This window comes from Pseudophryne corroboree, chromosome 8 (genome assembly GCF_028390025.1).
Source record: "Pseudophryne corroboree isolate aPseCor3 chromosome 8, aPseCor3.hap2, whole genome shotgun sequence".
NCBI lineage: Eukaryota > Metazoa > Chordata > Amphibia > Anura > Myobatrachidae > Pseudophryne > Pseudophryne corroboree.
Genome location: NC_086451.1, coordinates 183357311 through 183383660, shown reverse-complemented (window position 1 = coordinate 183383660; position 26350 = coordinate 183357311). Strand labels below are relative to the sequence as shown.

Genomic DNA, 26350 nt, shown 5'->3' with positions numbered 1-26350 from the left:
TGTTAAGCCTATGGGCTACGCATTAGGTGTGTAATTCTGGTGTGTAATTGTTTTACTACTGCAATTTGTTTGTCTTTTGTAGTCGATGTTTTTTTTTTTATTATCTAATGTTTGTTTTGTTTAATCAGTATATTAAAATTTGTTAATGTAGATACGTTCACTTGTTAATTATGTTGGATACACCTGCATCCAGACTGGATGTTGGGCATACACTCCTGTGTCTATTTAAGGCCGCTGCAGCTCCTACCAGGAGGTCAGGAAATCTCCATGGGAAGATGGAGATCCTGGTCTCGGCACTCTGCCAAAACGGAGATGACATGTCTCTGTTTTGGGAAATGGAGGCCATCGCCGCCCCCCTCCCTGCTCCCAAATGGCTGCAGACTGTCAGTCACTTGGACATCTGCAGCCATAGTGCATACAATTATCAGTGGCGTAACTCGCGGTGGCTTGGGGGCGAGGGGCTGCGGGGGCGCCACTGATTTAGCGCAGATTGACATGCGGACGAGCTTCCGCATGTCAATCTGCGGTCTCCTTCCCTCCGCTGCTGTAAGAGGGGACACGGAGGGCACAGCGCGTGCCTCTCCCATGTCCCTCCTGGGTCTCCGGTGGGTCTAATAAAGGAAGTGCCGTTCGTGAGCTCTGATTGGCTCACGAACCGGAACTTCCTTTAACAGACCCGCCGGAGACCCAGGAGGGACACAGGAGAGGCGCGCTGTTCCCTCCGTGTCCCTCCAACACAAAGGAGCGTGGGGGGGGGGGGGGCGGGGGAGCGCGACACTGGGGGAGCATATGTGGCAGGCACTGAGGGGGCATATGTGGCACTGGGGGGGTATATTTAGCACTGGGGGCATGTGAGTACCTGGCACTGTGGGGGAAAATCGGGCACTGGGGGCATATGTGGCACTGGGGGGGTATATTTGGCACTGGGGTACATGAGTACCTGGCACTGTGGGGGAATATCTGGCACTGGGGGCATATGTGGCACTGGGGGGGTATATTTAGCACTGGGGGCATGTGAGTACCTGGCACTGTGGGGGAATATCTGTCACTGGGGGCATATATGGCACATGGGGGGGTATATTTGGCACTGGCGGCACAGGAGTACCTGGCACTGTGGGGGAATATCTGGCACTGGGGGCATATTTGGCACTGGGGGGGTATATGTGTACCTGTCACATGGGGGGGGCTATATTTGGCACTGGGGGCATGTGAGTACCTGGCACGGTGGGGGAATATCTGGCACTGGGGGCTTGTGAGACACTGGGAGCACGGCCCTATCAACAAGCACTACCCCCTAGCAACGAGCATGACACCCAGTGCATGAAACCCCTGCCAACGAGCATGACACCCTGAGCATGAAAATCCCTGGCACCGTGCATGGAACCAAGAGCATGAAACCCCTGGCAACGAGCAGGTAATTTAAAAGTAATTAGAAGCCTTACTGTAGAACTTAATGTATAATGGGCATTATGGTGTGTGGCATAATGTATCACGGACATTGCGGTGTGTGTCATAATGTGTCACAGGCATTACGGTGTGTGGCATACTATATCATGGGCATTGTGGTATGTGGTATAATGTCTCACGGGCATTGCAGTGTGGCATAATGTATAACGGGCATTGCGGTGTGTGGCATAGGCATTACGGTGTATGGTATACTATATCACGGGCATTGTGATATGTGGTATAATGTCTCAGGGTCATTGCAGTGTGTGGCATAATGTATCACGGACTTTGCGGTGTGGGTCATAATGTGTCAGGCATTACGGTGTGTTGTATACTATATCACGGGCATTGTGGTATGTGGTATAATGTCTCAGGATCATTGTGGTGTGTGTCATACTGTGTCACAGACATTGTATGTGCTATAATGTATCAGGGGCATTGCAGTGTGTAGCATAATGTATAACGGGCATTGCGATTCCTGTCATAATGTGTCACATGCATTACGGTGTGTGGCATAATGTGTCACAGGCATTACGGTGTGTTGTATACTATATCACGGGCATTGTGGTATGTGGTATAATGTCTCAGGGTCATTGCGGTGTGGCATAATGTATAACGGGCATTGCGGTATGTGTCATACTGTGTCACAGATACGGTGTGTAGCATAATGTATAACGGGCATTGCGATTCCTGTCATAATGTGTCACAGGCATTACGGTGTGTGGCATAATGTGTCGGGGGCATTACAGTGTGTGCATATTGTGTCATGTGCATTATTGTGTGCGGCATAATGTCTAAGGGCCATTGCAGTATGTGGCATAATGTATACTGGGCATTACTATAAGGAGGAAAAATGACAAATAATGTAAGGGGCATGAATCAGGATTATTTTTCTTTCCTGTGGTGGCTAACGTTTGGGCATGCAGGTTGCAAAACTGGGGTATAAGGTAGTCTTTTCCTGCAATGCCATGCCCCTTTATGCGAAGCCATGCCCATTCCAACGAAGCCACACTCCCTTTTTGTCGGTGCGCGCATGTTTGTCCCTTTACTAGTGCCAATTATGGGGGATATGGGGGGGCATATGGGGGGGCGCCGAAGAATTTTTTGGCTTGGGGGAGAAAAAATTCTAGTTACGCCACTGCCAATGATGCAGGACCCGTACTGCACATGCACATAAGTCCAGCACATGCACAAAGTACCAGCCATCTGTACTTTGTGACATATATTCAAGTTGCGTTGGTACCTGAATCAGGCCCTAGGTCTAACCACTTTTTTAGTAACAGAGGCTATACTTTTCTAAGGTCTCTCCTTCTTATTTTATATTACAGGGTACATTCTTCCAAATTATAATGTTACTACAAATTTCTTATTTAAACTAGTGCTGTCATACATATACTAACTAAATGGTCGTTTGTCGAATATTATTTAAACAATGGAAGTCATATAGTCTGCAGAGCTTGTCAGGTATGGTAGTAGCAAGGAAAATCTATGGAAGGACACAGTCAATCTGTGGGCCTCCAAATGGATAGCCTTGATATAAAGCAACCTGTACTATCGTGACCATTGTAGTTGCCTATTCCCATCTAATCAACTGCAGCATTATTTTAATATTGCTTTCTCTTTAGACAGAAATTTATGCTGCAGATTATAAAACAGAGCACACAGACCGGCAACGCATGAAAACTGAGAATGACAAGCTGAGGAGGAAGGAGAGAGAAATGAGGGAGCAAATGCTGATACTAGAGGAGCAGGTAAGGAATATACTTTCTTCCAGTACCTTATATATAAATTTACTGTATACATTTATCACACTCATTTTTTTATGATAGTGAATCTATATACATGTATTGTGGTGGGTGGTATACTGTAGGTAGGCAGATTTCTCACCAGCACTAGTCTTTAGAAGAACTCTTTGCTCTGCTACCCAGTTCTAGCTTAGGGCCTAATTCATTCTTGATTGCTGCTGGGCGTTGTCGCACAGCGGCGATCAGGTCCCAACTGCGCATGCGTATGCACGGCAATGCGCACATGCGTCAGATAAAAAAAAAAAAAAGGGCATTGCTGGTCAGCGACAGGATGGTGCGAAAATCCGATTGCACGGGTGTTCACAAGGTGATTGACAGGATGGTGGTAAATGACCGTTTATTGGGAGTGTACGCAAAAACGCAGGCGTGCCAAGCGTTTTCAGGGAGGGTGTCTGACATCAGCTCCGGCCCCTATCAGCCTCTTCTCGTCGCACTATAAGTCGTGGACTGCGCAGAGACGGCACAAAGTGGATTTTTGCAGCTTGGCGTACTCGTGGGATCGCACACTTGCACAGCGAATTTACACTCCCCCTGGAGGCGGCGACTATCTGAATGCAGGACAGCAAAGTTAGCAGTCCAGCGATCAGGTCTGAATCACCCCACAGTCTCTCTCTCCCCAAGTAGTCATTGGTGCAGGATTACAGACATATACAGTACACATAATGTATATAAAGTGGAGATGTGCGGGGGGCACTTTTCGTGTTTTGTGTTTTTTTTCTAATTCCCTGCTCGTGTTTTGGCTTTGGGTTGGGTTTTACCAAAACCACCTTTTTGTGTTTTGGTTTTGGATCTGGGTGATTTTTAAAAAAAAACCACATAAATAAAAACAGCTAAAATCACAGAATTTGTGGATAATTTTGATCCTACGGAATCATTAACCTCAATAACATTCATTTCCACTCATTTCCAGTCTATTCTGAACACCTCACACTATTGTTTTTAGGCCAAAAGATTGCACCGAGGTGGCTGTATGACTAAGCTAAGCAACTCAAGTGTGCGGCACAAACACCTGGCCCATCTAGGAGTGGCACTGCAGTGGCAGACAGGATGATACTTAAAAAAACTAGCACATGATGCAAAGAAGAGGTGCAAGATGGAATTGTCCTTGGTGAGCCCTCCCACCCACCCTTATGTTGTATAAACAGGACATGCACACTTTAACAAACCCATCATTTCAGCGACAGGGTCTGTCACACGACTGTGGCTGAAATGACTGGTTGGTTTGGGCCCTCACCAAAAAAGAAGCAATCAATCTCTCCTTGCACAAACTGGCTCTACAGAGGCAAGATGTCAACGTCATCCCCATCCTCCGATTCCTCACCCCTTTCACTGTGTACATCCTCTTCCTCTCAGAGTATTAATTCGTCCCCACTGGAATCCACCATCACAGGTGTACTTTCTGCAGGCAATTGCTGGTAAAGGTCTTCCCGGAGGAATTTATAATTCTTTCAGAGTACACACTGGAGGGGGGGGGGGGGGGGGGGGGGGGGGGGGCATCTTTGGTAAAATAAAGCCAGTTTGTGCAAGGGCATCCAAATTGCCTCTTATTCCTACCAGTATACGTACGGACTGTCTGACATGCCTACTTGGATGCTGTCACTCATATAATCATCCACCATTCTTTCATATGCAGTGACAGTACACGTGTCAGTAATCGTTGGCAGGTCCTTCAGTCTGGACCAGATGTCAGCACTCGCTCCTGACTGCCCTGCATCACCTCCAGTGGGTGTGCTAGGAAATCTTATCCTTTTCCTCGCAGCTCCAGTTGCGGGAGAAAATAAAGGAGGAGCTGTTGATGGATCACGTTCCGCTTGAGTGGACAATTGTCTCACCAGCAGGTCTTTGAACCTCTGCAGACTTGTGTCTGCCGGAAAGAGAGATACAACATAGGCTTTAAATCTAGGATCGAGCACGGTGGCCAAAATGTAGTGCTCTGATTTCAACAGATTGACCACCCTTGTATCCTGGCAAAGCGAATGAAGGGCTCCATCCACAAGTCCCACATACTTTGCGTAATTTCTCCATCTTAGCTCCTCCTTCAATTTCTCCAGTTGCTTTTGCAAAAGCCTGATGAGGGGAATGATCTGACTCAAGCTGGCAGTGTCTGAACTGACTTCACGTGTGGCAAGTTCGAAGGGTTGGAGAACCTTGCACAAGACGGAAATCATTCTCCACTGCGCTTGAGTCAAGTGCATTCCCCCTCCTTTGCCTATATCATAGGTGGATGTATAGGCTTGAATGGCCTTTTGCTGCTCCTCCATCCTCTGAAGCATATAGAGTGTTGAATTCCACCTTGTAAGCACCTCTTGCTTCAGGTGATGGCAGGGCAGGTTCAGGAGTGTTTGTTGGCGCTCCAGTCTTCGGCATGTGGTGGCTGAATGCCTAAAATGACCATCAATTTTTTGGGCCACCGACAGCATCTCCTGCATGCCCCTGTCATTTTAAAATAAATTCTGCACCACCAAATTAATTGTATGTGCAAAACATGGGACGTGCTGGAATTTGCCCACATGTAATGCACGCACAATATTGGTGGCATTGTCCGATATCACAAATCCCCAGGACAGTCTAATTGTGGTAAGCCATTGTGCAAAGATGTCCCTCATTTTCCATAAGAGGTGTCAGTGGTGTGCCTCTTACGGAAAGCAGTGATACATAGCGTAGCCTGCCTAAGAACGAGTTGGTGTTTGCGAGATGCTGCTACTGGTGCCGCTGCTGTTGTTGGTGCGGGAGGCCATACATCTACCCAGTGGGCTGTCACAGTCATGTAGTCCTTAGTCTGCCATGTTCCACTTGTCCACATGTCCGTGGTTAAGTGGACAGTGGGAACAACTGCATTTTCAGGACACTGAGGACACTCTTTCTGATGTCTCTGTACATTCTCGGTATCGCCTGCCTAGTGAAGTGGAACCTATATGGGATTTGATACCGGGGACACAGTACGTCAAACAATTTTCTAAGTCCTTGTGAACTAATGGCGGATACTGGACGCACGTCTAACACCAACATAGCTGTCAAGGCATCAGTTATCCGCTTTGCAAAAGGATGATTGCTGTAATATTTCATCTTCCTCACAAAGGACTGTTGGACAGTCAATTGCTTAGTTGAAGTAGTACAAGTGGTCTTCCGACTTCCCTTCTGGGATGACGATCGACTTCCAGCAGCAACAACTGCAGTGGCAGCAACAGCAGGCATACCACTCAAGGATCCTCCGGAGGAATCACGGTTAGGAGAGGACTCCTGAGTCTTGCCAGTGACATGGCATGCAGGACTACTGACAATCCTGACTGAGGAGGAAGTTGACGTTGAGGAAGTTGGTGGTGTGGCTTGCAGGATCTTGGTTACAAGAGGAAGAAGGGATATAGGTGTCAGTGGACTGCTTACGCTCTTACCCAAAGTTTCACAACTTGACACTGACTTCTAGTAAATGCGCAGCAGGTGACGTATAAGGGAGGATGTTCCTAGCTGGTAACATCCTTACCCCTACTTATTACAGATTGACAGAGGCAACACATGGCTTGACACCTGTTGTCCAGATTTGTGGAGAAATAATTCCACACCGAAGAGGTGGCTTTTTTTGGTATTTTGCCCAGGCATGACAATGGGCTTCTTCATCCCACGGACAACAGGTGTCTCCCCTGGTGCCTGATTTAAACAAACCACATCACCATCAGCATCCTCATCGTCAACTTCCTCAGCGCGAGCAACACCCATAGCCTCATATTGGTGTACTTCAACAGTGACATCTTCAATTTGAATATCAGAAACTGGACTGTGGGTGCTCCTTCCAGCACTTGCACGGGGGTGCAAATGGTGGAAGAAGCCACCTCTTCCCGTCCAGTGTTCGGAAAGTCTAGCATCGCAACCGCCGACACACTTGGACTCTCCTTGGGGATTTGTGATACCACAGTTCTTTTCTGTGCTTTTGCTACCTTAACTCTTATCATTTTTCTAGTGAAGCTGAACCACTAGTCATGAACATAGGCTAGGGCCTCAGCCGTTCCTTGCCACTCTGTGTCATAAATGGCATATTGGCAAGTTTACGTTTCTCCTCAGACCATTTAAATTTCTATTTTTGGGTCTTTTTACTGAACTTTGGCTTTTTGGATTTTACATGCCCTCTACTATGACATTGGGCATCGGCCTTAGCAGACGACGTTGATGGCATTTCATCATCTATGTCATGACTAGTGGCAGCAGCTTCAGAACTAGGAGGAAGTGGTTCTTGATCTTTCCCTATTTTATCCTCCAAATTTTTGTTCACCATTATTTTTCTGGAGTTATATAACAATATGCGGCACAGGCGAGCGTACACCTACACCACACAGGGCAAACCCTGTGAAAATTATGTTGATTAAATATTAATAACCCCTTTATTTGAAGTTAATAATATACAGCACAGGACAGCACCACTGAACTTATATGGCAGCACCACTGGACTGGATTTATACGGAATTATATGGACTTATATGGAATTATACAGCAGGATCACCTGATTTATATGGCAGTAACGCTGGACATATATGGCAATATCAATGGACATATACGGCAGTATCACTGGACTGGACTTATACGCCAGTACCACTGGAATTATACGGCAGGATCACTGGAATTATAAGGCAGTAACACTGGATTTATATGCCAGTACAACTGTAATTATACGGCAGGATCACTGGACTTATACGGCAGGATCACTGGATTTATATGGCAGTACCGCTGGACATATACGGCAGTACCGCTGGACATATACGGCAGTATCACTGGGCTGGACATATACGGCAGTACCACTGTAATTATACAGCAGGATCACTGGATTTATATGCCAGTACCACTTTAATTATATTACAGGATCACAGGAATTATATGGCAGGTTCACTGGATTTATACGGCAGTACCGCTGGACATATACGGCAGTATCACAGGACATATACTGCAGTATCACTGGACTGGACTTATACGCCAGTACCAATGTAATTATACGGCAGGATCACTGGACTTATATGCCAGTACCACTGTAATTATATGGCAGGATCACTGGAATAATACGGCAGGATCACTGGATTTGACTTCTAATAAATGCGATCGGATCACTGGATTTATATGGCAGTACCGCTGACATATACGGCAGTATCAATGGACATACACGGCAGGATCACTGGAATTATATGGTAGGATCACTGGATTTATACGGCAGTACCGCTGGACATATACGGCAGTATCAATGGACATATACGGCAGGCTCACTGGACATATACGGCAGTACCACAGGACATATACCTCAGCACAGGGACACCACCACTGGACTGATGCAGGACAACCGAGCATCACTGCAATGGACTAGACTTATACAGCACCACTGGACATATGGCAGCAGAGGACACCACCACTGTGACTGGACTGAAGCAGCACAACACACCACCACTGGACTGATGCAGCATTACACAGCACCACTGGACTGGACTTATCTTGCAGCACTGGACATATGGCAGCAGAGGACACCACCACTGTGACTGGACTGATGCAGCACAACACACCACCATTGGACTGATGCAGCATTACACAGCACCACTGCACTGGACTTATACAGCAGCACTGGACCTATGGCAGCAGAGGACATAACCACTGTGACTGGACAGATGCAGCACACGACACTACCACTGAGCACATTGAGGACGGAGACATGTCCTCTCTCTACACTCTCCAATGCCGGAGTGAAAATGGCGGCGACGCACAGCGACTTATATGGAATCCAAACCCCGCGAGAATCAGACAGCAGGATGATGAAGTTTTGCCTCATTCTGGTTTCCGAGTCAGGCAGGAAAATCCGAGCTTGACTCCGATCCAGGCTCGGGTGGTGTAGTCTCTGAGAACCGAACCCGCTCATCTCTACTCAAGACGTTCAATACCCCCACACCCCTTAAATGCCCACTTGTAAATTACATTTACTATATTTTAAAGAAAAACACAAAACTTCTCAATTTAACATTTTATTGAAGAAAATTAAACAGTTGTATTTTTATTGTTCATAAAATATACATTTTTGTAACAAAAAAAAGTGTTCTTCATACATTGCTTGTTCTTGTGTAGATAAATAGAAAATTAGACTTAAGTAAAGGGCACTGTAATGATGTCACATTCACATTCCTTTCCCAAGAACATTTGTGGAACCACACAGCCCAGCCAAAAGCCATGGCTGGACTGTGTGGGATCACAAGTGCAGGCGGGTCAAGGTGGAGGAGTCATGGTCTCATATAAAGCAGGTTATCTATAGCAGATGCGGCAAGTCTAGCAGTGTACAAGTGGCAGCTGATATAATAATGAAAATAAATGAAGTTAAACTTATATCGCATCAACAAACTTGACAGTTTTCAGTTATAGAAAATACTAATTTAAAAACAAATCTTCAAATTGTTCCTCAACCACACAGTTCTTATTTGTAGAAGGGACAATTTATGTTACAGCGGATCATTGCCATATCAGTAACATTCATCTGGTCATTTTGCAGGAAGGAGTTGGCCTTGTAGACTGACAGGAAAAAAACCTACAGTAGATGTTGCTAAATAAATATAGCCAGGGGCAAACGTAGGATTGGTAAGGGGGAGTTTCCTTCCATATGTGCACGTGTGTGCGTATTCAGTACATATATATATATATATATATATATATATATACACACTGCTCAAAAAAATAAAGGGAACACTAAAATAACACATCCTAGATCTGAATGAATAAAATATTCTTATTAAATACTTTGTTCTTTACATAGTTGAACGTGCTGACAACACAATCACACAAAAATTATCAATGGAAAGCAAATTTATTAACCCATGGAGGTCTGGATTTGGAGTCACACTCAAAATTAAAGTGGAAAAACACACTACAGGCTTATCCAACTTTTATGTAATGTCCTTAAAACAAGTCAAAATGAGGCTCAGTAGTGTGTGTGGCCTTCACGTGCCTGTATGACCTCCAACAACCCACACAAGTGGCTCAGGTAGATGAGCTATCCAGGATGGCACATCAATGCGAGCTGTGGCAAGAAGGTTTGCTGTGTCTGTCAGCGTAGTGTCCAGAGTATGGAGGCGCTACCAGGAGACAGGCCAGTACATCAGGATATGTGGAGGAGGCCGTAGGAGGGCAACAACCCAGTAGCAGGACCGCTACCTCCGCCTTTGTACAAGGAGGAACAGGAGGAGCACTGCCAGAGCCCTGCAAAATGACCTCTAGCAAGCCACAAATGTGCATGTGTCTATTCAAACGATCAGAAACAGACTCCATGAGGGTGGTATGAGGGCCCGACGTCCACAGGTGGGGGTTGTGCTTACAGCCCAACACCGTGCAGGACATTTGGCATTTGCCAGAGAACACCAAGATTGGCAAATTCGCCAATGGCGCCCTGTGCTCTTCACAGATGAAAGCAGGTTCTCACTGAGCACGTGACAGACGTGACAGAGTCTGGAGATGCCAAGGAGAATGTTCTGCTGCCTGCAACATCCTCCAGGATGACCAGTTTGGCAGTGGGTCAGTAATGGTGTGGGGTGGCATTTCTCTGTGGGGCCGCACAGCCCTCCATGTGCTCACCAGAGGTAGCCTGACTGCCATTAGGTACCGAGATGAGATCCTCAGAGCCCTTGTGAGACCATATGCTGGTACGGTTGGCCCTGGGTTCCTCCTAATGCAAGACAATGCTAGACCTCATGTGGCTGGAGTGTGTCAGAAGTTCCTGCAAGACGAAGGCATTGATGCTATGGACTGGCCCGCCGTTCCCCAGACCTGAATCCAATTGAGCACATCTGGGACATCATGTCTCGCTCCATCCACCAACGCCACATTGCACCTCAGACTGTCCAGGAGTTGGCGGATGCTTTAGTCCAGGTCTGGGAGGAGATCCCTCAGGAGACCATCCGCCACCTCATCAGGAGCATGCCCAGGCGTTGTAGGGAGGTCATACAGGCACGTGGAGGCCACACACACTACTGAGCCTCATTTTGACTTGTTTTAAGGACATTACATCAAAGTTGGATCAGCCTGTAGTGTGTTTTTCCACTTTAATTTTGAGTGTGACTCCAAATCAAGACCTCCATGGGTTAATAAATTTGCTTTCCATTGATAATTTTTGTGTGATTTTGTTGTCAGCACATTCAACTATGTAAAGAACAAAGTATTTAATAAGAATATTTCATTCATTCAAATCTAGGATGTGTTATTTTAGTGTTCCCTTTATTTTTTTGAGCAGTGTATATATACACACTGTATATATCGTGGTATGGTCTGGCACTTACACCTGAGTAGTAATTACTGGGGTGATCCTTTGGAGAACATACATCACATAAACAGTAGCTAAGAGTGCATGATTTTGCAAAGGTGAATAAATAATACAATGTGCAAAATGTACACATAAGATACTAGAGATGAGCGTGTTCGGTTCATCGAGATCCGAACCCCCCCGAACTTCACCTATTTTACACTGGTCTGAGGCAGCCTCAGATCTTCCCGCCTTGCTCAGTTAACCTGAACGAGGCCGAACGTCATCATCCCGCTGTCGGATTCTCTCCATTTTCACTTGTGCATTGGAGATTGAACGGAGAGGACGTGGCTACGTTCTCTGCCTGAAAAGCTCCATATCTGTGCTCACTGTGATGTAAATATCTGTGCTCAGTGTGCTGCAAATATCTACGTTCTCTGCCTGAAAAGCTCCATGTCTGTGATCAGTGTGCTGCAAATATCTACGTTCTCTGCCTGAAAAGCTCCATATCTGTGCTCAGTGTGCTGCAAATATCTGTGCCCAGTGTGCTGCATTGTGGGGACCACCAGTATATAATTATAGTAGTACAGTACAGTAGGCCATTGCTTTATCTTGCAGCTCCGTGTCACTTCAAGTATCCATATCTGTCCTGCATTGTTGTGAGCAGTATATATATAGTAGTACAGTGCAGCATTTTGGTGACCACCAGTATATAGTTGTACAGTTCAGTAGGCCATTGCTGTATCTTGCAGCTCCGTGTCACTTCAAGTATCCATATCTGTGCTGCATTGTTGTGAGCAGTATATATATATATATATATATATATATATATATATATATGAATATGGTAGAACAGTGCAGCATTTTGGTGACCAACAGTATATAGTTGTACAGTACAGTAGGCCATTGCTGTATCTTGCAGCTCTGCATCACTGCAAGTATCCATATCTGTGCTGCATTGTTGTGAGCAGTATATATATTTATATATATATATATATATAATAGTACAGTGCAGTATTTTGGTGACCACCGTATATAGTTGTACAGTACAGTAGGCCATTGCTGTATCTTGCAGCTCCGTGTCACTTCAAGTATCCATATCTGTGCTGCATTGTTGTGAGCAGTATATATATATATATATATATATAGTAATACAGTGCAGCATTTTGGTGACCACCAGTATATAGTTGTACAGTACAGTAGGCCATTGCTGTATCTTGCAGCTCCGTGTCACTGCAAGTATCCATATCTGTGCTGCATTGTTGTGAGCAGTATATGGTAGTACAGTGCTGGCATATAGTAGTATTACTGGCATATAATTCCACACATTAAAAAATGGAGAACAAAAATGTGGAGGGTAAAGTAGGGAAAGATCAATATCCACTTCCACCTAGTGCTGAAGCTGCTGCAACTAGTCATGGCGGAGATGATGAGATGCCATCAACGTCGTCTGCCAAGGCCGATGCCCAATGTCATAGTATAGAGCGTGTAAAATCCATAAAGCAAAGTTCAGTAAAATGACCCAAAAATCTAAATTAAAAGCATCTGAGGAGAAGCGTAAACTTGCCAATGTGCCATTTACGACACGGAGTGGCAAGGAAAGGCTGAGGCCCTGGCCTGCGTTCATGGCTAGTGGTTCAGCTTCACATGGGGATGGAAGCACTCATCCTCCCGCTAGGAAAATGGAAAGAGTTAAGCTGGCAAAAGCACAGTAAAGAACTGTGCGTTCTTCTAAATCACAAATCCCCAAGGAGAGTCCAATTGTGTCGGCTGCGATGCCGACCTTCCCAACACTGGATGGGAAGAGGTGGCTCCTTCCACCATTTGCACGCCCCCTGCAAGTGCTGGAAGGAGCACCCACAGTCCAGTTCCTGATAGTCAAATTGAAGATGTCACTGTTGAAGTACATCAGGATGAGGATATGGGTGTTGCTGGCGCTTAAGAGGAAATTGACAAGGAGGAATCTGATGGTGAGGTGGTTTGTTTAAGTTAGGCACCCGGGGAGACACTTGTTGTCTGTGGGATGAATAAGGCCATTGACATGTCTGGTCAAAATACCAAAAAAATCACCTCTTTGGTGTGGAATTATTTCAACAGAAATGCGGACAACTGGTGTCAAGTCGTGTGTTGCCTTTGTCAAGTTGTAATAAGTAGGGGTAAGGATGTTAACCACCTAGGAACATCCTCTCTTATACGTCACCTGGAGCACATTCATCAGAAGTCATTGACAAGTTCAAAAACTTTGGGTGACAGCGGAAGCAGTCCACTGACAACTAAATCCCTTCCTCTTGTACCCAAGCTCCTGTAAACCACACCACCAACTCCCTCAGTGTCAATTTCCTCCTTAGACAGGAAAGCCAATAGTCCTGCAGGCCATGTCACTGGCAAGTCTGACGAGTCCTCTCCTGACTGTGATTCCTCCGATGGATCCTTGAGTGTAACGTCTACTGCTGCTGGCGCTGCTGTTGTTGCTGCTGGGAGTCAATCATCATCCCAGAGGGGAAGCCGGAAGACCACTTGTACTACTTCCAGTAAGCAATTGACTGTCCAACAGTCCTTTGCGAGGAAGATGAAATATCACAGCAGTCATCCTGTTGCAAAGCGGAAAACTCAGACCTTGGCAGCTGTGTTGGTGTTAGATGTGCATCCGGTATCCGGCGTTAGTTCCCAGGGATTTAGAGAATTTCTTGAGGTAGTGTGTCCCCGGTACCAAATACCATCTAGGTTCCACTTCTCTAGGCAGGCGATACCGAGAATGTACACAGACGTCAGAAAAAGTCTCACCAGTGTCCTAAAAAATGCAGTTGTACCCAATGTCCACTTAACCACGGACATGTGGACAAGTGGAGCAGGGCAGACTCAGGACTATATGACTGTGACAGCCCACTGGGTAGATGTATTGCCTCCCGCAGCAAGAACAGCAGCGGCGGCACCAGTAGCAGCATCTCGCAAACGCCAACTCGTTCCTAGGCAGGCTATGCTTTGTATCACCGCTTTCCATAAGAGGCACACAGCTGACAACCTCTTACAGAAACAGAGGAACATCATCGCAGATTGGTTTACCCCAATTGGACTCTCCTGGGGATTTGTGACATTGGAGAACGCCACTAATATTGTGCGTGGATTACATGTGGGCAAATTCCAGCATGTCCCATGTTTTGCACATACATTGAATTTGGTGGTGCAGATTTTTTTTTTAAATGACAGGGGCGTGCAAGAGATGCTGTCGGTGGCCCGAAGAATTGCGGACCACTTTCGGCATTCAGTCACCGCGTGCAGAAGACTGGAGCACCAGCAAACACTCCTGAACCTGCCACGCCATCAGCTGAAGCAAGAGGTGGTAACGAGGTGGAATTCAACCATCTATATGCTTCAGAGGACGGAGGAGCAGCAAAAGGCCATTCAAGCCTATACATCTGCCCACGATATAGGCAAAGGACGGGGAATGCACCTGACTCAAGCGCAGTGGAGAATGATTTCAACGTTGTGCAAGGTTCTCCAACCCTTCGAACTTGCCACACGTGAAGTCAGTTCAGACACTGCCAGCCTGAGTCAGGTCATTCCCCTCATCAGGCTTTTGCAGAAGCAGCTGGAGAGATTGAAGGAGGAGCAAAAACAGAGCGATTCCGCTAGGCATGTGGGACTTGTGGATAGAGCCCTTCATTCGCTTAACCAGGATTCACGGGTGATCAATCTGTTGAAATCATAGCACTACATTTTGCCACCGTACTCAATCCTAGGTTTAAAGCCTACGCTGTATCTCTCTTTCTGGCTGACACAGGTCTGCACATGTTCAAAGACCTGCTGGTGAGACACTTGTCAAGTCAAGCGGAACGTGACCCGCCAACAGCTCCTCCTTCATTTTCTCCCGCCACTGGGGCTGCCAGGAAAAGGATCAGATTTCCAAAACCACCCGTTGGCGTTGATGCAGGGCAGTCAGGAGCGAAAACTGACATCTGGTCCGGACTGAAGGACCTGCCAACAATTACTGACATGTCGTCTACTGTCACTGCATATGATTCTGTTACCATTGAAAGAATGGTGGAGGATTATATGAGTGACAGCATCCAAGTAGGCACGTCAGACAGTCCGTACGTATACTGGCTGGAAAAAGAGGCAATTTGGAGGCCCTTGCACAAACTGGCTTTATTTTACCTAAGTTGCCCCCCCTCCAGTGTGTACTCCGAAAGAGTGTTTAGTGCAGCCGGTCACCTTGTCAGCGATCGGCGTACGAGGTTACTTCCACAAAATGTGGAGAAGATGAAGTTCATCAAAATGAATTATAATCAATTCCTCCGTGGAGACATTCACCAGCAATTGCCTCCAGAAGGTACACAGGGACCAGAGATAGTGGATTCCAGTGGGGACGAATTAATACTCTGTGAGGAGTGGGATCTACACACTGAAAGGGGTGAGGAATCGGAGGATGATGATGAGGTCGACATCTTGCCTCTGTAGAGCCAGTTTGAGCAAGGAGAGATTGATTGCTTCTTTTTTTGGTGGGGGCCCAAACCAACCAGTCATTTCAGCCACAGTCGTGTGGCAGACCCTGTCGCTGAAATGATGGGTTTGTTAAAGTGTGCATGTCCTGTTTATACAACATAAGGGTGGGTGGGAGGGCTCAAGGACAATTCCATCTTGCACCTCTTTTTTTATTTATCTTTGCATCATGTGATGTTTGGGGCCAATTTTTATAAGTGCCATCCTGTCTGACACTGCAGTGCCACTCCTAGATGGGCCAGGTGTTAGTGCTGCCCTCTTGGGTCGCTTAGCTTAGTTATCCAGCGACCTTGGTGCAAATTTTAGGACTAAAAATAATATTGTGAGGTGTGAGATGTTCAGAATAAACTGGAAATGAGTGTAAATTATGGTTATTTAGGTCAATAATACTATAGGATCAAAATGACCCCCAAATTGTATGATTTAAGCTGTTTTTGAGGGTTTTTTTGAAAAAAAACCCCACCTGAATCCAAAACACACCCGAATCAGACAAAACTTTTTAAGGGAGGTTTTGCCAAAACGCATCCGAATCCTAAACACGGCCGCGGAACCGAATCCAAAACCAAAACATCTCTATAAGATATCAAGTAAGATAAGATACAAGTATGCACCCGAAGCTGGCACGCCGGATGTGATATACTGTGCCCACACTGTAAATAGAAGTTTCTACATAAAACACATTGGATGAAATCTACAGGTATAGATCGACACATAAACACACACATTACATAGAACACATACACACAAATGGATACATAAAACACATGCAGATATATATATATATATATATATATATATATATATACACAGCTTCGGATCGGCACTCACCCTTCCTTAGGATTAAGGCCCCGGTGTCTTCTGGAAACAATGATACATCCAACGGTTCCTAGCATGCAGCGGCACTCAGGGACTGACTCAAGAGTGGTTTAAAGTGAACAGTGTTTAATCCATATTACAAGAAAAACAATTCCATCCAACGTTTCGGGGCGCAAGCACCCCTTTTTCACTTGTTCTCCTTGAAAAAGGGGTGCTTGCGCCCCGAAACGTTGGATGGAATTGTTTTTCTTGTAATATGGATTAAACACTGTTCACTTTAAACCACTCTTGAGTCAGTCCCTGAGTGCCGCTGCATGCTAGGAACCGTTGGATATATATATATATATATATAAAATAGCCCTGTGATTCTGTGCCTGGCCCTCTAACGCTGGGCGTGGCTAGCTCTCATTGGGTTAGCAGCAGGTCTGTCACACCCAGTCCACAGCTGATTGGCCGAGAAACGCCCTCCCACACAGATTACTTCTACTGTGAGGCTCTGCCCTTTGTCTGCTGTGTTTTCACAGAGCAGGATTAGCAATGGGACTGATGGAGCTGCAGCTCCAGCCCCACACCCCAAAATAGGCCCACTGCATCTGCAGCAACATACCCTCCATCAATTTACACATAAACATTGATACACATTCGAAAAGCCACTTTTCATATACTTTCAATGGAAGCTTGGAGAGTCGAAAAATGGTACAGACCATAAAAAAAAGGGACTGTACCTGCCAAAAAGGTGCAGCTGGAGGGTATGCCATTGCATCTGCAGCACGTCTCTGCGCTGTAGATAGGGGAAAAAACATCCTTTTACTGCAGCGTCCTATGAGGATCATTCCAAGTTGATCACTAGCTGCATTCGTTCGCTGTGCAGCGATCAGGCAAAAACTCAGCACTGCTGCGCATGCATATGCAGCGCAATGCGCAGAAGTGCCCCTTCATAAATATATACCATAAATTCAGCTGCTGCATGCATGATAATGTACCAGATTAATAACAGCAATGAACTGTAGAAAATACACCATAGTCCAGTATAAGGTAACATATGTATGATGTATAATTCAAGTGCACAGTCTGGAACCTGATACTTAGAGCAGGAGGTGGGCCCCCAGGCAGTGGTGCCCACCAGTGGTTTCCCCTGTACCCCTGTGGGCCAGTCCAAGCCTGTACATATATACATAAATAGAACACATACACATTCATAGAACACATACATATACACACACATAGAAAACACACTTACATATAGATATACAGAACATATACACACATAAATACACACACAGAATATAAACATATACACACACACACATAGAACACATACACACAAACTGTATACACACAAACACACACTTACACTGTCACTGACACCTGGAGCGTGCCCTGAGGTCAGATTCTGCAGGAGAAGATCATTGGCTGCTGGTAGAGCTGGGGACCGGGCAGTGCCCAGGAAAAGTTCATAATTAGGCTCCGTCCCCTTGCGGCTATATGCCGTGATTCACGGGTCATTAGGGGGTGTGGAGCCAATATGACCCCATTAGATGTGAAATGTCACATTGGCTCCGCCCCTCACCACCGACCCGCGAATCGTGGCATATAGCCGCGAGGGGGCGGGGCTTTGATTGCTGAGCCACTGGAGCCCTCCAGATTTAAAAAAAAAATTGGTCCGTCGGGGGGGGGGGGGGGGGGGAGGCGGGGGCCGGTTTCTGGGTACTGAGAACCCCCCCCCCCCCCCCCCTCCTGCATGCGCTAGTGATAGCCCAACCAATTGTTGCAGAAAGGTAATATTCCCCCCTAAAATCTAATTCAGCATGAAGATGTGAAATAAGTCCAGTACAAACAAAACAGTGTGTTCTGTTTGCATCTCTGTTGTGACTTAGGGGTTGATTTGTCAAAGCTTGGCAAAAGATAAAGTGGAGAAAGATGAACTACCAGCCAGCCAGCTTCTCTTATTTTACAGTCTGTGGAGGTGATTCAGACCTGATTGCTGGGGTGCAAACTTTGCTGTCCTGCATTCAGATAGTCGCCGCCTCCAGGGGGAGTGTAAATTTGCCGTGCAAGTGTGCGATCCCATGTGTACGCCGAGCTGCAAAAATCCACTTTGTGCAGTCTGTGGGCAGCCCAGGACTTACTCCTTCAGTGAGATGAGTAGAGGCTTATCGGAGCCGCAGCTAATGTCAGACACCCTTCTTGAAAACGCTTGGGCACGCCTGCGTTTTTCTGGACACTCCCAGTAAACGGTCAGTTACCACCCACAAGCGGCTTCCTCCTGTCATTCACCTTGCAAGTGCCCATGCGATCGGATATTTCGCACCATCCCGTCGCTGACCGTCGATGCCCTTTGTTGTTATAAGACGTGTGTGCACATTGCGCTGCATACAAATGCGCAGTTAGAACCTGATCGCCCGCTGTACGAAAACATCCAGCAGCAATCAGGTCTGAATCACCTCCTGTGCTTGAAAACTGACAGGAGCTTATTGGTCGGTACTTTATCTCTCTCCAAACAAGGTTTGATAAATCTACCCTATGTAAATCTTTTTCTGGAATGTCTGAACAGCATGTTTTTTACAGTATTTTTATTATTTATTACCAGTTATTTAGATAGCGCACACATATTCCGCAGCGCTTTACAGAGAATATTTGTCCATTCACATCAGTCCCTGCCCCAGTGGAGCTTACAATCTATATTCCCTACCACATGTACATGCACACACAGTCATACTAGGGTTAATTTTTGTTGGGACACAATTGACCTACCAGTATATTTTTGGATTGTGGGAGGAAACCAGAGTACCTGGAGGAAACCCACGCAAGTACAGGGAGAATATACAAACTCCATACAGGTAGAGCCATGGTGGGAATCGAACCCATGACCTCAGTGCTGTGAGGCAGTAATGCTAACCATTACACTATCCATACTGCCCTGTGCATGTGCATCTAAACAGGTAAAATATAACAAGATTTATTTGTTAAATCTCTTTCTGAGAGGTACACTGGGCTCCACAGGGAATAACATCGGGGTGTGGAGTAGGATCTTGATCCGAGGCACCAACAGGCTGAAAGCTTTGACAGTTCCCAGAATGCATAGCGCCGCCAGCTCCTCTATAACCCCGCCTCCATGCACAGGAGCTCAGTTTTGTTAACCAGTCCAATGCAGTAGCAGGTAAAAGAGACGACAACCGTTAGTACGCCACATTCTCATGACAGGAGAAAGTGTCAGCGGCTAATGCCATACAAACCCAAAGAAGCTAAGTGCATCAGGGTGGGCTCCCTGTGGAGCCCAGTGTACCTCGCAGAAAGAGATTTAACAAAGGTAAGTTCTTACCATAAATCTCGTTTTCTGCTGCGGGTACACTGGGCTCCACAGGGAATAACATCGGGGATGTCCTAAAGCAGTTCCTCATGGGATGGGATGCACTGTAGTAGGCACAAGAACCCGGTGTCCAAAGGAAGCATCCTGGGAGGCAGATGTATCAAAGTCATAGAACCTTATGAACGTGTTCACTGAGGACCACGTAGCCGCCTTGCACAATTGTCCAATGGTGGCACCACGGCAGGCCACCCGAGAAGGTCCAACCGACCGAGTAGAATGGGCCTTGATGGTAGCAGGAGCTGGAAGGCCAGCCTGTACATAAGCATGTGCAATCACCATTCTAATCCATCTGGCCAGGGTCTGCTTGTGAGCAGGCCAGCCACATTTGTGAAAAGCAAACAGTACAAAGAGAGAATCAGACTTCCCGATAGGAGCTGTCCTCTTCACATAGATACGGAGAGCCCGTACCACATCCAAAGACCGAAGCGAATTCAGGAGAGGCAAAGGCCGGGAACCATAATCTCCTGATTAAAGTGAATACCACCTTAGGAAGTGTTCTAAGAACCGCCCGGTCACGGTGAAAAATCAGATAGGGTGACCTACAAGACAAGGCACCCAAATCTGACACCCGTATAGCAGAGGCAATAGCCAGCAGAAACAATACATTAAGGGAAAGCCACCTAAGGTCTGCAGATTCAAGAGGCTCAAATGGAGACTCTTGTAATGCCTCCAGAACCACCGACAAATCCCAAGGAGCCACAGAAGGGACGTAAGGAGGTTGAATCCGTAACACACCCTGAGTGAACGTATGAACATCAGGCAGAGTGACAATTTTTCTCTGAAACCAAACTGACAAGGCAGAAATATGAACCTTGATGGAGGCCACACGAAGGCCCAAGTCCAGGCCCTGTTGCAGAACGGCCAAAAGTTTGGCGGTACTAAACTTGTAAGCGTCATGATTGTTAGATGCGCACCAAGCAAAGTAAGAATTCCAGACCCTATGGTAAATCCAAGCTGAAGTCGGCTTACAGGCCTTCAACATAGTCCGAATGATCGCCTCAGAAAAACCTTTGGCCGTCAGAATGGAAGCTTCAAGAGTCATGTTGTCAAAGCCAGCCGGGCCAAATCCTGATATACACAGGGTCCCTGAATGAGGAGGTCTGGGCGCTGTGGAAGTAGAAGGGAACGCTCTATCGATGGACCCTGAAGGTCTGAGAACCAATGCCGTCTGGGCCACACTGTGGTAATCAGAAGCAGGACCCTCCATCTTGCTTAAACTTCCTTATTACCCTGGGTAGAAGTGACACCGGAGGGAACACGTACGGCAGCCGAAAGTTCCATGGAATTGCCAGTGCGTCCACGAATGCTGCTTGAGTACCCTTGTCCTTGCTCCGAAGACCGGAACCTTGTGATTGTGTTGAGACGCCATTAGGTCTACATCTGGGAGACCCCACTTGTCCACTAGGATTTGAAATACTTCTGGATGAAGGCTCCACTCTCCGGCGTGTACGTCCTGATGACTGAGGAAGTCTTCTGCCCAGTTGAGGACCCTCGGAATGAACACTGCCTATATGGCTGGCAGATTGCGTTCCGCCCACTGAAGAATCCTTGATACTTCCCTCATTGCCATGCGGCTTCGAGTGTCACCTTGATGATTTATGTACACCACCATGGTGGCGTTGTCCAACTGTACCTGAACTGGCCTGTTCTGTATTAAATTCTGGGCCAGGTTCAGAGCATTGAACACCACCCGCAGTTCCAGAATGTTTATCGGGAGGAGAGACTCCTCCTTGGTCCACCAACCCTGAAGGGAGTGTTGCTCCAACACCGCGCCCCAACCTCTCAGACTGGCATCCGTCGTCAGGAGGACCCAGCTGGGGATCCAGAAGGGACAACCCCTGCTCAATTGATGGTCCTGCAGCCACCAGCTCAGTGATAGGTGGACCTCCGGAGACAAGGAGATCATGTGAGACCTGATCCGGTGAGGCAGGCCATCCCACTTGGCTAGAATCAGTTTCTGTACTCCACCATGTCGAAAGCCGACACCATGAAATCTAGCACTTGCATCTCCGAGTGTAGCGACACTTGCGGACGAAATAGGAAGCATCGAATCCTGTCCTGAAGCTTCAGGACCTTCTCCTGAGACAAGACCAACCTCTGGTTGTGAGTGTCCAACGATGCCCTAGGTGCACCATGCTCTGAGCGAGGGACCAGGGAAGACTTCTTCCAGTTGATGAGCCACCTGTGGGCTTGCAGAAACTGGAGCGTCAGATCCAGATGACATAGGAGAATTTCTGGGGAATTTGCCAGGATCAACAAGTCATCCAGATACGGGAGGATCCTGACCCCTTGACGGCGAAGTACAGCCGTCATTACTGCCATGACCTCTGTGAAGACACACGGGGCCATGGTCAAACCAAAAGGTAAAGCCCGAAATTGATAATGGAGGTTGCCCACAGCAAACCTCAGGTACTGCTGATGCGACATTGCAATAGGAATATGCAGGTAAGCATCCTGTATGTCCAGGGAGACCATATAATCCCTTCTATTGGAATATTGCAGACTCAAAAATAGTTTAGATACACCATTTGGGAATGAAATTAATAGCACATGCTCATCCAATGGAAATTGGTCAGGGGCCTACGATAAACTTGGTTGACAAACAACAACCAAAACAAATAATCCATATGTGATCCATTGGTTATCTATGTTGGAATAATGAGTATATAGGAATTATAAGAAATTATACTTACCGTCTTGAACAGATACCTCGAATTTAAAAAGAGACAACTACACCAGGAATAATGGGGACAAGGAGATATATGCAGATTTGGGAATAATGTGGGAAAATACATCTGAGAAAATTATGTATGTGTACATCCAATCATACTGAGAGGAACAGGTTCCATAGGTTCCTACGATACAAGATAAGGGATGCTACCGTGGGATGAGATAGTAGGTATATTTATATACAACAGGTAGACTCAATATCTCTCAATTATAAGGTGGCTCAACATATTAAATGTATTATAATAATGAGATTGCTGGGAACTACTCCATGAATTAGTATTCTGTAGGACCACCTTCATAATATATTTATAAGTGTACAATTTGTATGCATATCACATATTTTTAATCACATTTATTTGGAGGGTCCCTATTAGATCAAATCATCATTATAATTTCACCATTTTCAGTTCACTCACCAGATAATAAACACTCTTGGCCATGAAATATTTACATGACCATTATAAATAACATACAGTCACTATCTTATTTTCACTGTATTACATTAAATTCTGACACAGACACACATAGTATACCACTCAGCTGTTTTTCACAATTTTATTGTTTATTTTATTTTCACAGTGCACAGTTTGAGGTGTTCATTTTGTTGTTTTTTCCTATTATGTGGTTGCCAATGACAACTGTTATACATCACTTTTCCAATATACACTCACCTTACTTACTAAGCATACTCAAGTCTATCTCATATACTGGAAACACAGAGTATCCCTTTAATGTTACTCTCAGGAACCTATTATTATGATTCCATTGGATCTAACTAGTCAGATGACTTGAACCGTAGCCCAGAATCAGAGACACAGATTTAACATTATGTCTATCTCTGGTGCATGTATTTTGGGCTCTCTGATAGGTTAATAGGTGTCACATGATTAGACTGAGCACAGTCCAAATCCCATTAACAGGAGACGCAACGTGATTGGATGGCCCAGTCACGTGACCAGGAATCTGCCCCGTGATTGGTGTATCTGTACTGTTAAATTAGGGCTATTGGAGGCATTCTGGTTAGCTCTGAAAAAACTTAACTGTGAAACACTTGTCGGCGAGTCACACTGTGCTGCTGTGTATAATAACAATGTGCTAAATGTATTGTGTAATTAGGAATAGAGCGAGATCTATACTAAAGCTGAGCTGGCTATTGTGAAGCCTCATGACACTGATGGAGCTCACAAGCTTTCCTGCACTAAGAGGATTATTTAACCACATATGACTCAGCAAGCTGCATGTACTAGCAACATTCTAGCAAGACTAAGATACACTGCTTAATGTAGCAGCTGAGACATCTCTACAGCACTGCTTGTTACTTTACAAGTATAGAACAATTATCTAGCAGTGTTTATGTGCTACTCAGGTTAAATGCTGTTCATTTGATATATAGGTTTCCATCACACAGCTGATAATTACAAAACAGCTAGTTAGGATATACTGCTATTAACAGCTGGTGGAGTGTTCCAGTGTATGGCATTAGTGCAATACTCAAACAGCTCACTAAACCCTGTGCCTCACAGCTATGATCTATATTCCACTATAATAGTAGTGAATATTGTGGAAAACTGTCAGTTTATATGCATTCTTGGACATTACAGTGTCTCTCATTAACAATATCACTAATGAACATTGTGATTACTCACTTAAAGTGATATTGACTTTATTAATTACCTGCTGTAAATCGACTGAAAACAGCTAATTATATTGAGATTCACTTAAAGTGATACTGACTTCAGATATTACCTGCTGTAAATTGATTGAGAACAGCTAATTACATTGAGATCACTATTGAGGATAAATACTGACTCATAGCTGTACAAGCATATGATTGCACATAAGTGAGGGGTCACAGCGCCCAAACTGAGGGGGAGCTTTCTATTGGAATATTGCACTTTACAGTACCCTCAGTAAGCCTATCTAGTACAACTGATCAGTGACTTCAAAGCGCCATTGGGCACTCAGCCTAACAACACATATAATTTGATTCAAGGGTCATAGTACCTATAATATATTATATATGTGTAGCACTACACAGTTAGCACAGTGTGTGTTTTTATTCACACATATCACACTTTGTTTTGTCAATTTATATGTTTTTGGTTTTAATATTTCACAGCTACAGGTCTTTTTAACAAATGTACTCTAATAAAAGTTATATTTTAAGTATCAATTTAATGTTTAAGTGCGCCACTTCAAGTCCAATCCTTCTCTGTTTCTTTTTGTGCAAGACCATATAATCCCCAGTCTCCAAGGCCAGTACAATAGAGCGAAGAGTCTCCATACAAAACTTGGAGACTCTCACAAATTTGTTCAAGGACTTGAGGATGAGAATAAGCCTAGAGGACCCATTCGGTTTCGAGACTAGGAATAGCGGTGAATAGTACCACTTGCCTCTCTGAGCCAGAGGCACCTGTACTACCACTCCTGTGTCCAGGAGGGACTGTACCACCTAATGAAGAGTTTTTGCCTTCACCTGATCCGAAGGGACGTCTGTCAGGCAAAATCGATGAGGGGGACGAGTATTGAAGGATATGGCGTATACGCGAGTGACGACTTCCCGTACCCAGGCATCGTAAGTAGTCTTCAACCTTTCCTGGGTAAACCTTAGAAGTCGGCTTCCCACTCTGAGATCCCCCAGAGGGAGGCCCGCCCCGTCATGCAGCAGGCTTGTCAGTTTTGGAAGCAGGCTGACGGGCAGCCCAGGCCCGTTTAGGCTTGGGCTTAGAGGTTTTGGAAGTGCAAGCCTGTTTCGGGTATGCCTGACCTTTTGCTTTACCTGAAGGATGAAAGGAACGAAAGGAAGTACTCTTAGTCTTCGGTACCGAAGGAGCAGTACTAGGTAGACACGCTGTTTTAGCAGAAGCTAAGTCAGCCACTATCTTGTTGAAGTCCTCTCCAAAAAGAATGTCTCCCTTAAAAGGGAGCACCTCCAGGGTTTTCTTAGAATCCAGATCTACAGACCAGGACCGTAACCATAGAATCCGGAGGGCCAAAATGGACGTAGTAGAAGCCTTGGCCGCCAGAATACAAGCATCAGAAGCCGCCTCCTTAATGTAATGAGAAGCTGTGACAATATACGAGAGACATTGTCTAGTATTATCAGAAAAGTTGGAAAGCAGCTCTGCTTCCACCCCCTGAGCCCACGCTTCAATAGCTTCTGCAGCCCATGTGTCGCTGTAATAGTGGCCCAATGCACAGCACCTGCTAGGGTGTAAATCACCTTTAAACAACCCTCCACATGCTTATCCGTTCATTCTTTCAGAGAAGTGACAGTAGTTACAGGTAGAGGATACCACCAGCCGCGCCACTTGCGAATCCACTGGCGGGGGTATTTCCCAATTTTTACTTAGCTCCGCCGTGAGGGGATAGCGAGCCAGCATCTTCTTATGAGGTGTAAATTTATTTCCTGGATTTTCCCAGGATTCCTGACGTATG

General features: G+C 45.8%; 1 protein-coding gene across 1 annotated transcript in view; it reads left to right on the top strand.

Annotated features, from left to right (window-relative positions):
* The window catches only part of LOC134947590 (uncharacterized), a 116036-nt gene that overhangs the window by 66465 nt on the left and 23221 nt on the right, over positions 1–26350 (top strand). The window contains exon 7 of the mRNA XM_063935601.1: positions 3072–3197. Within this exon, the coding sequence (XP_063791671.1) occupies positions 3072–3197 (126 nt within the window). The remainder of the gene's footprint in view (positions 1–3071; positions 3198–26350) is intronic.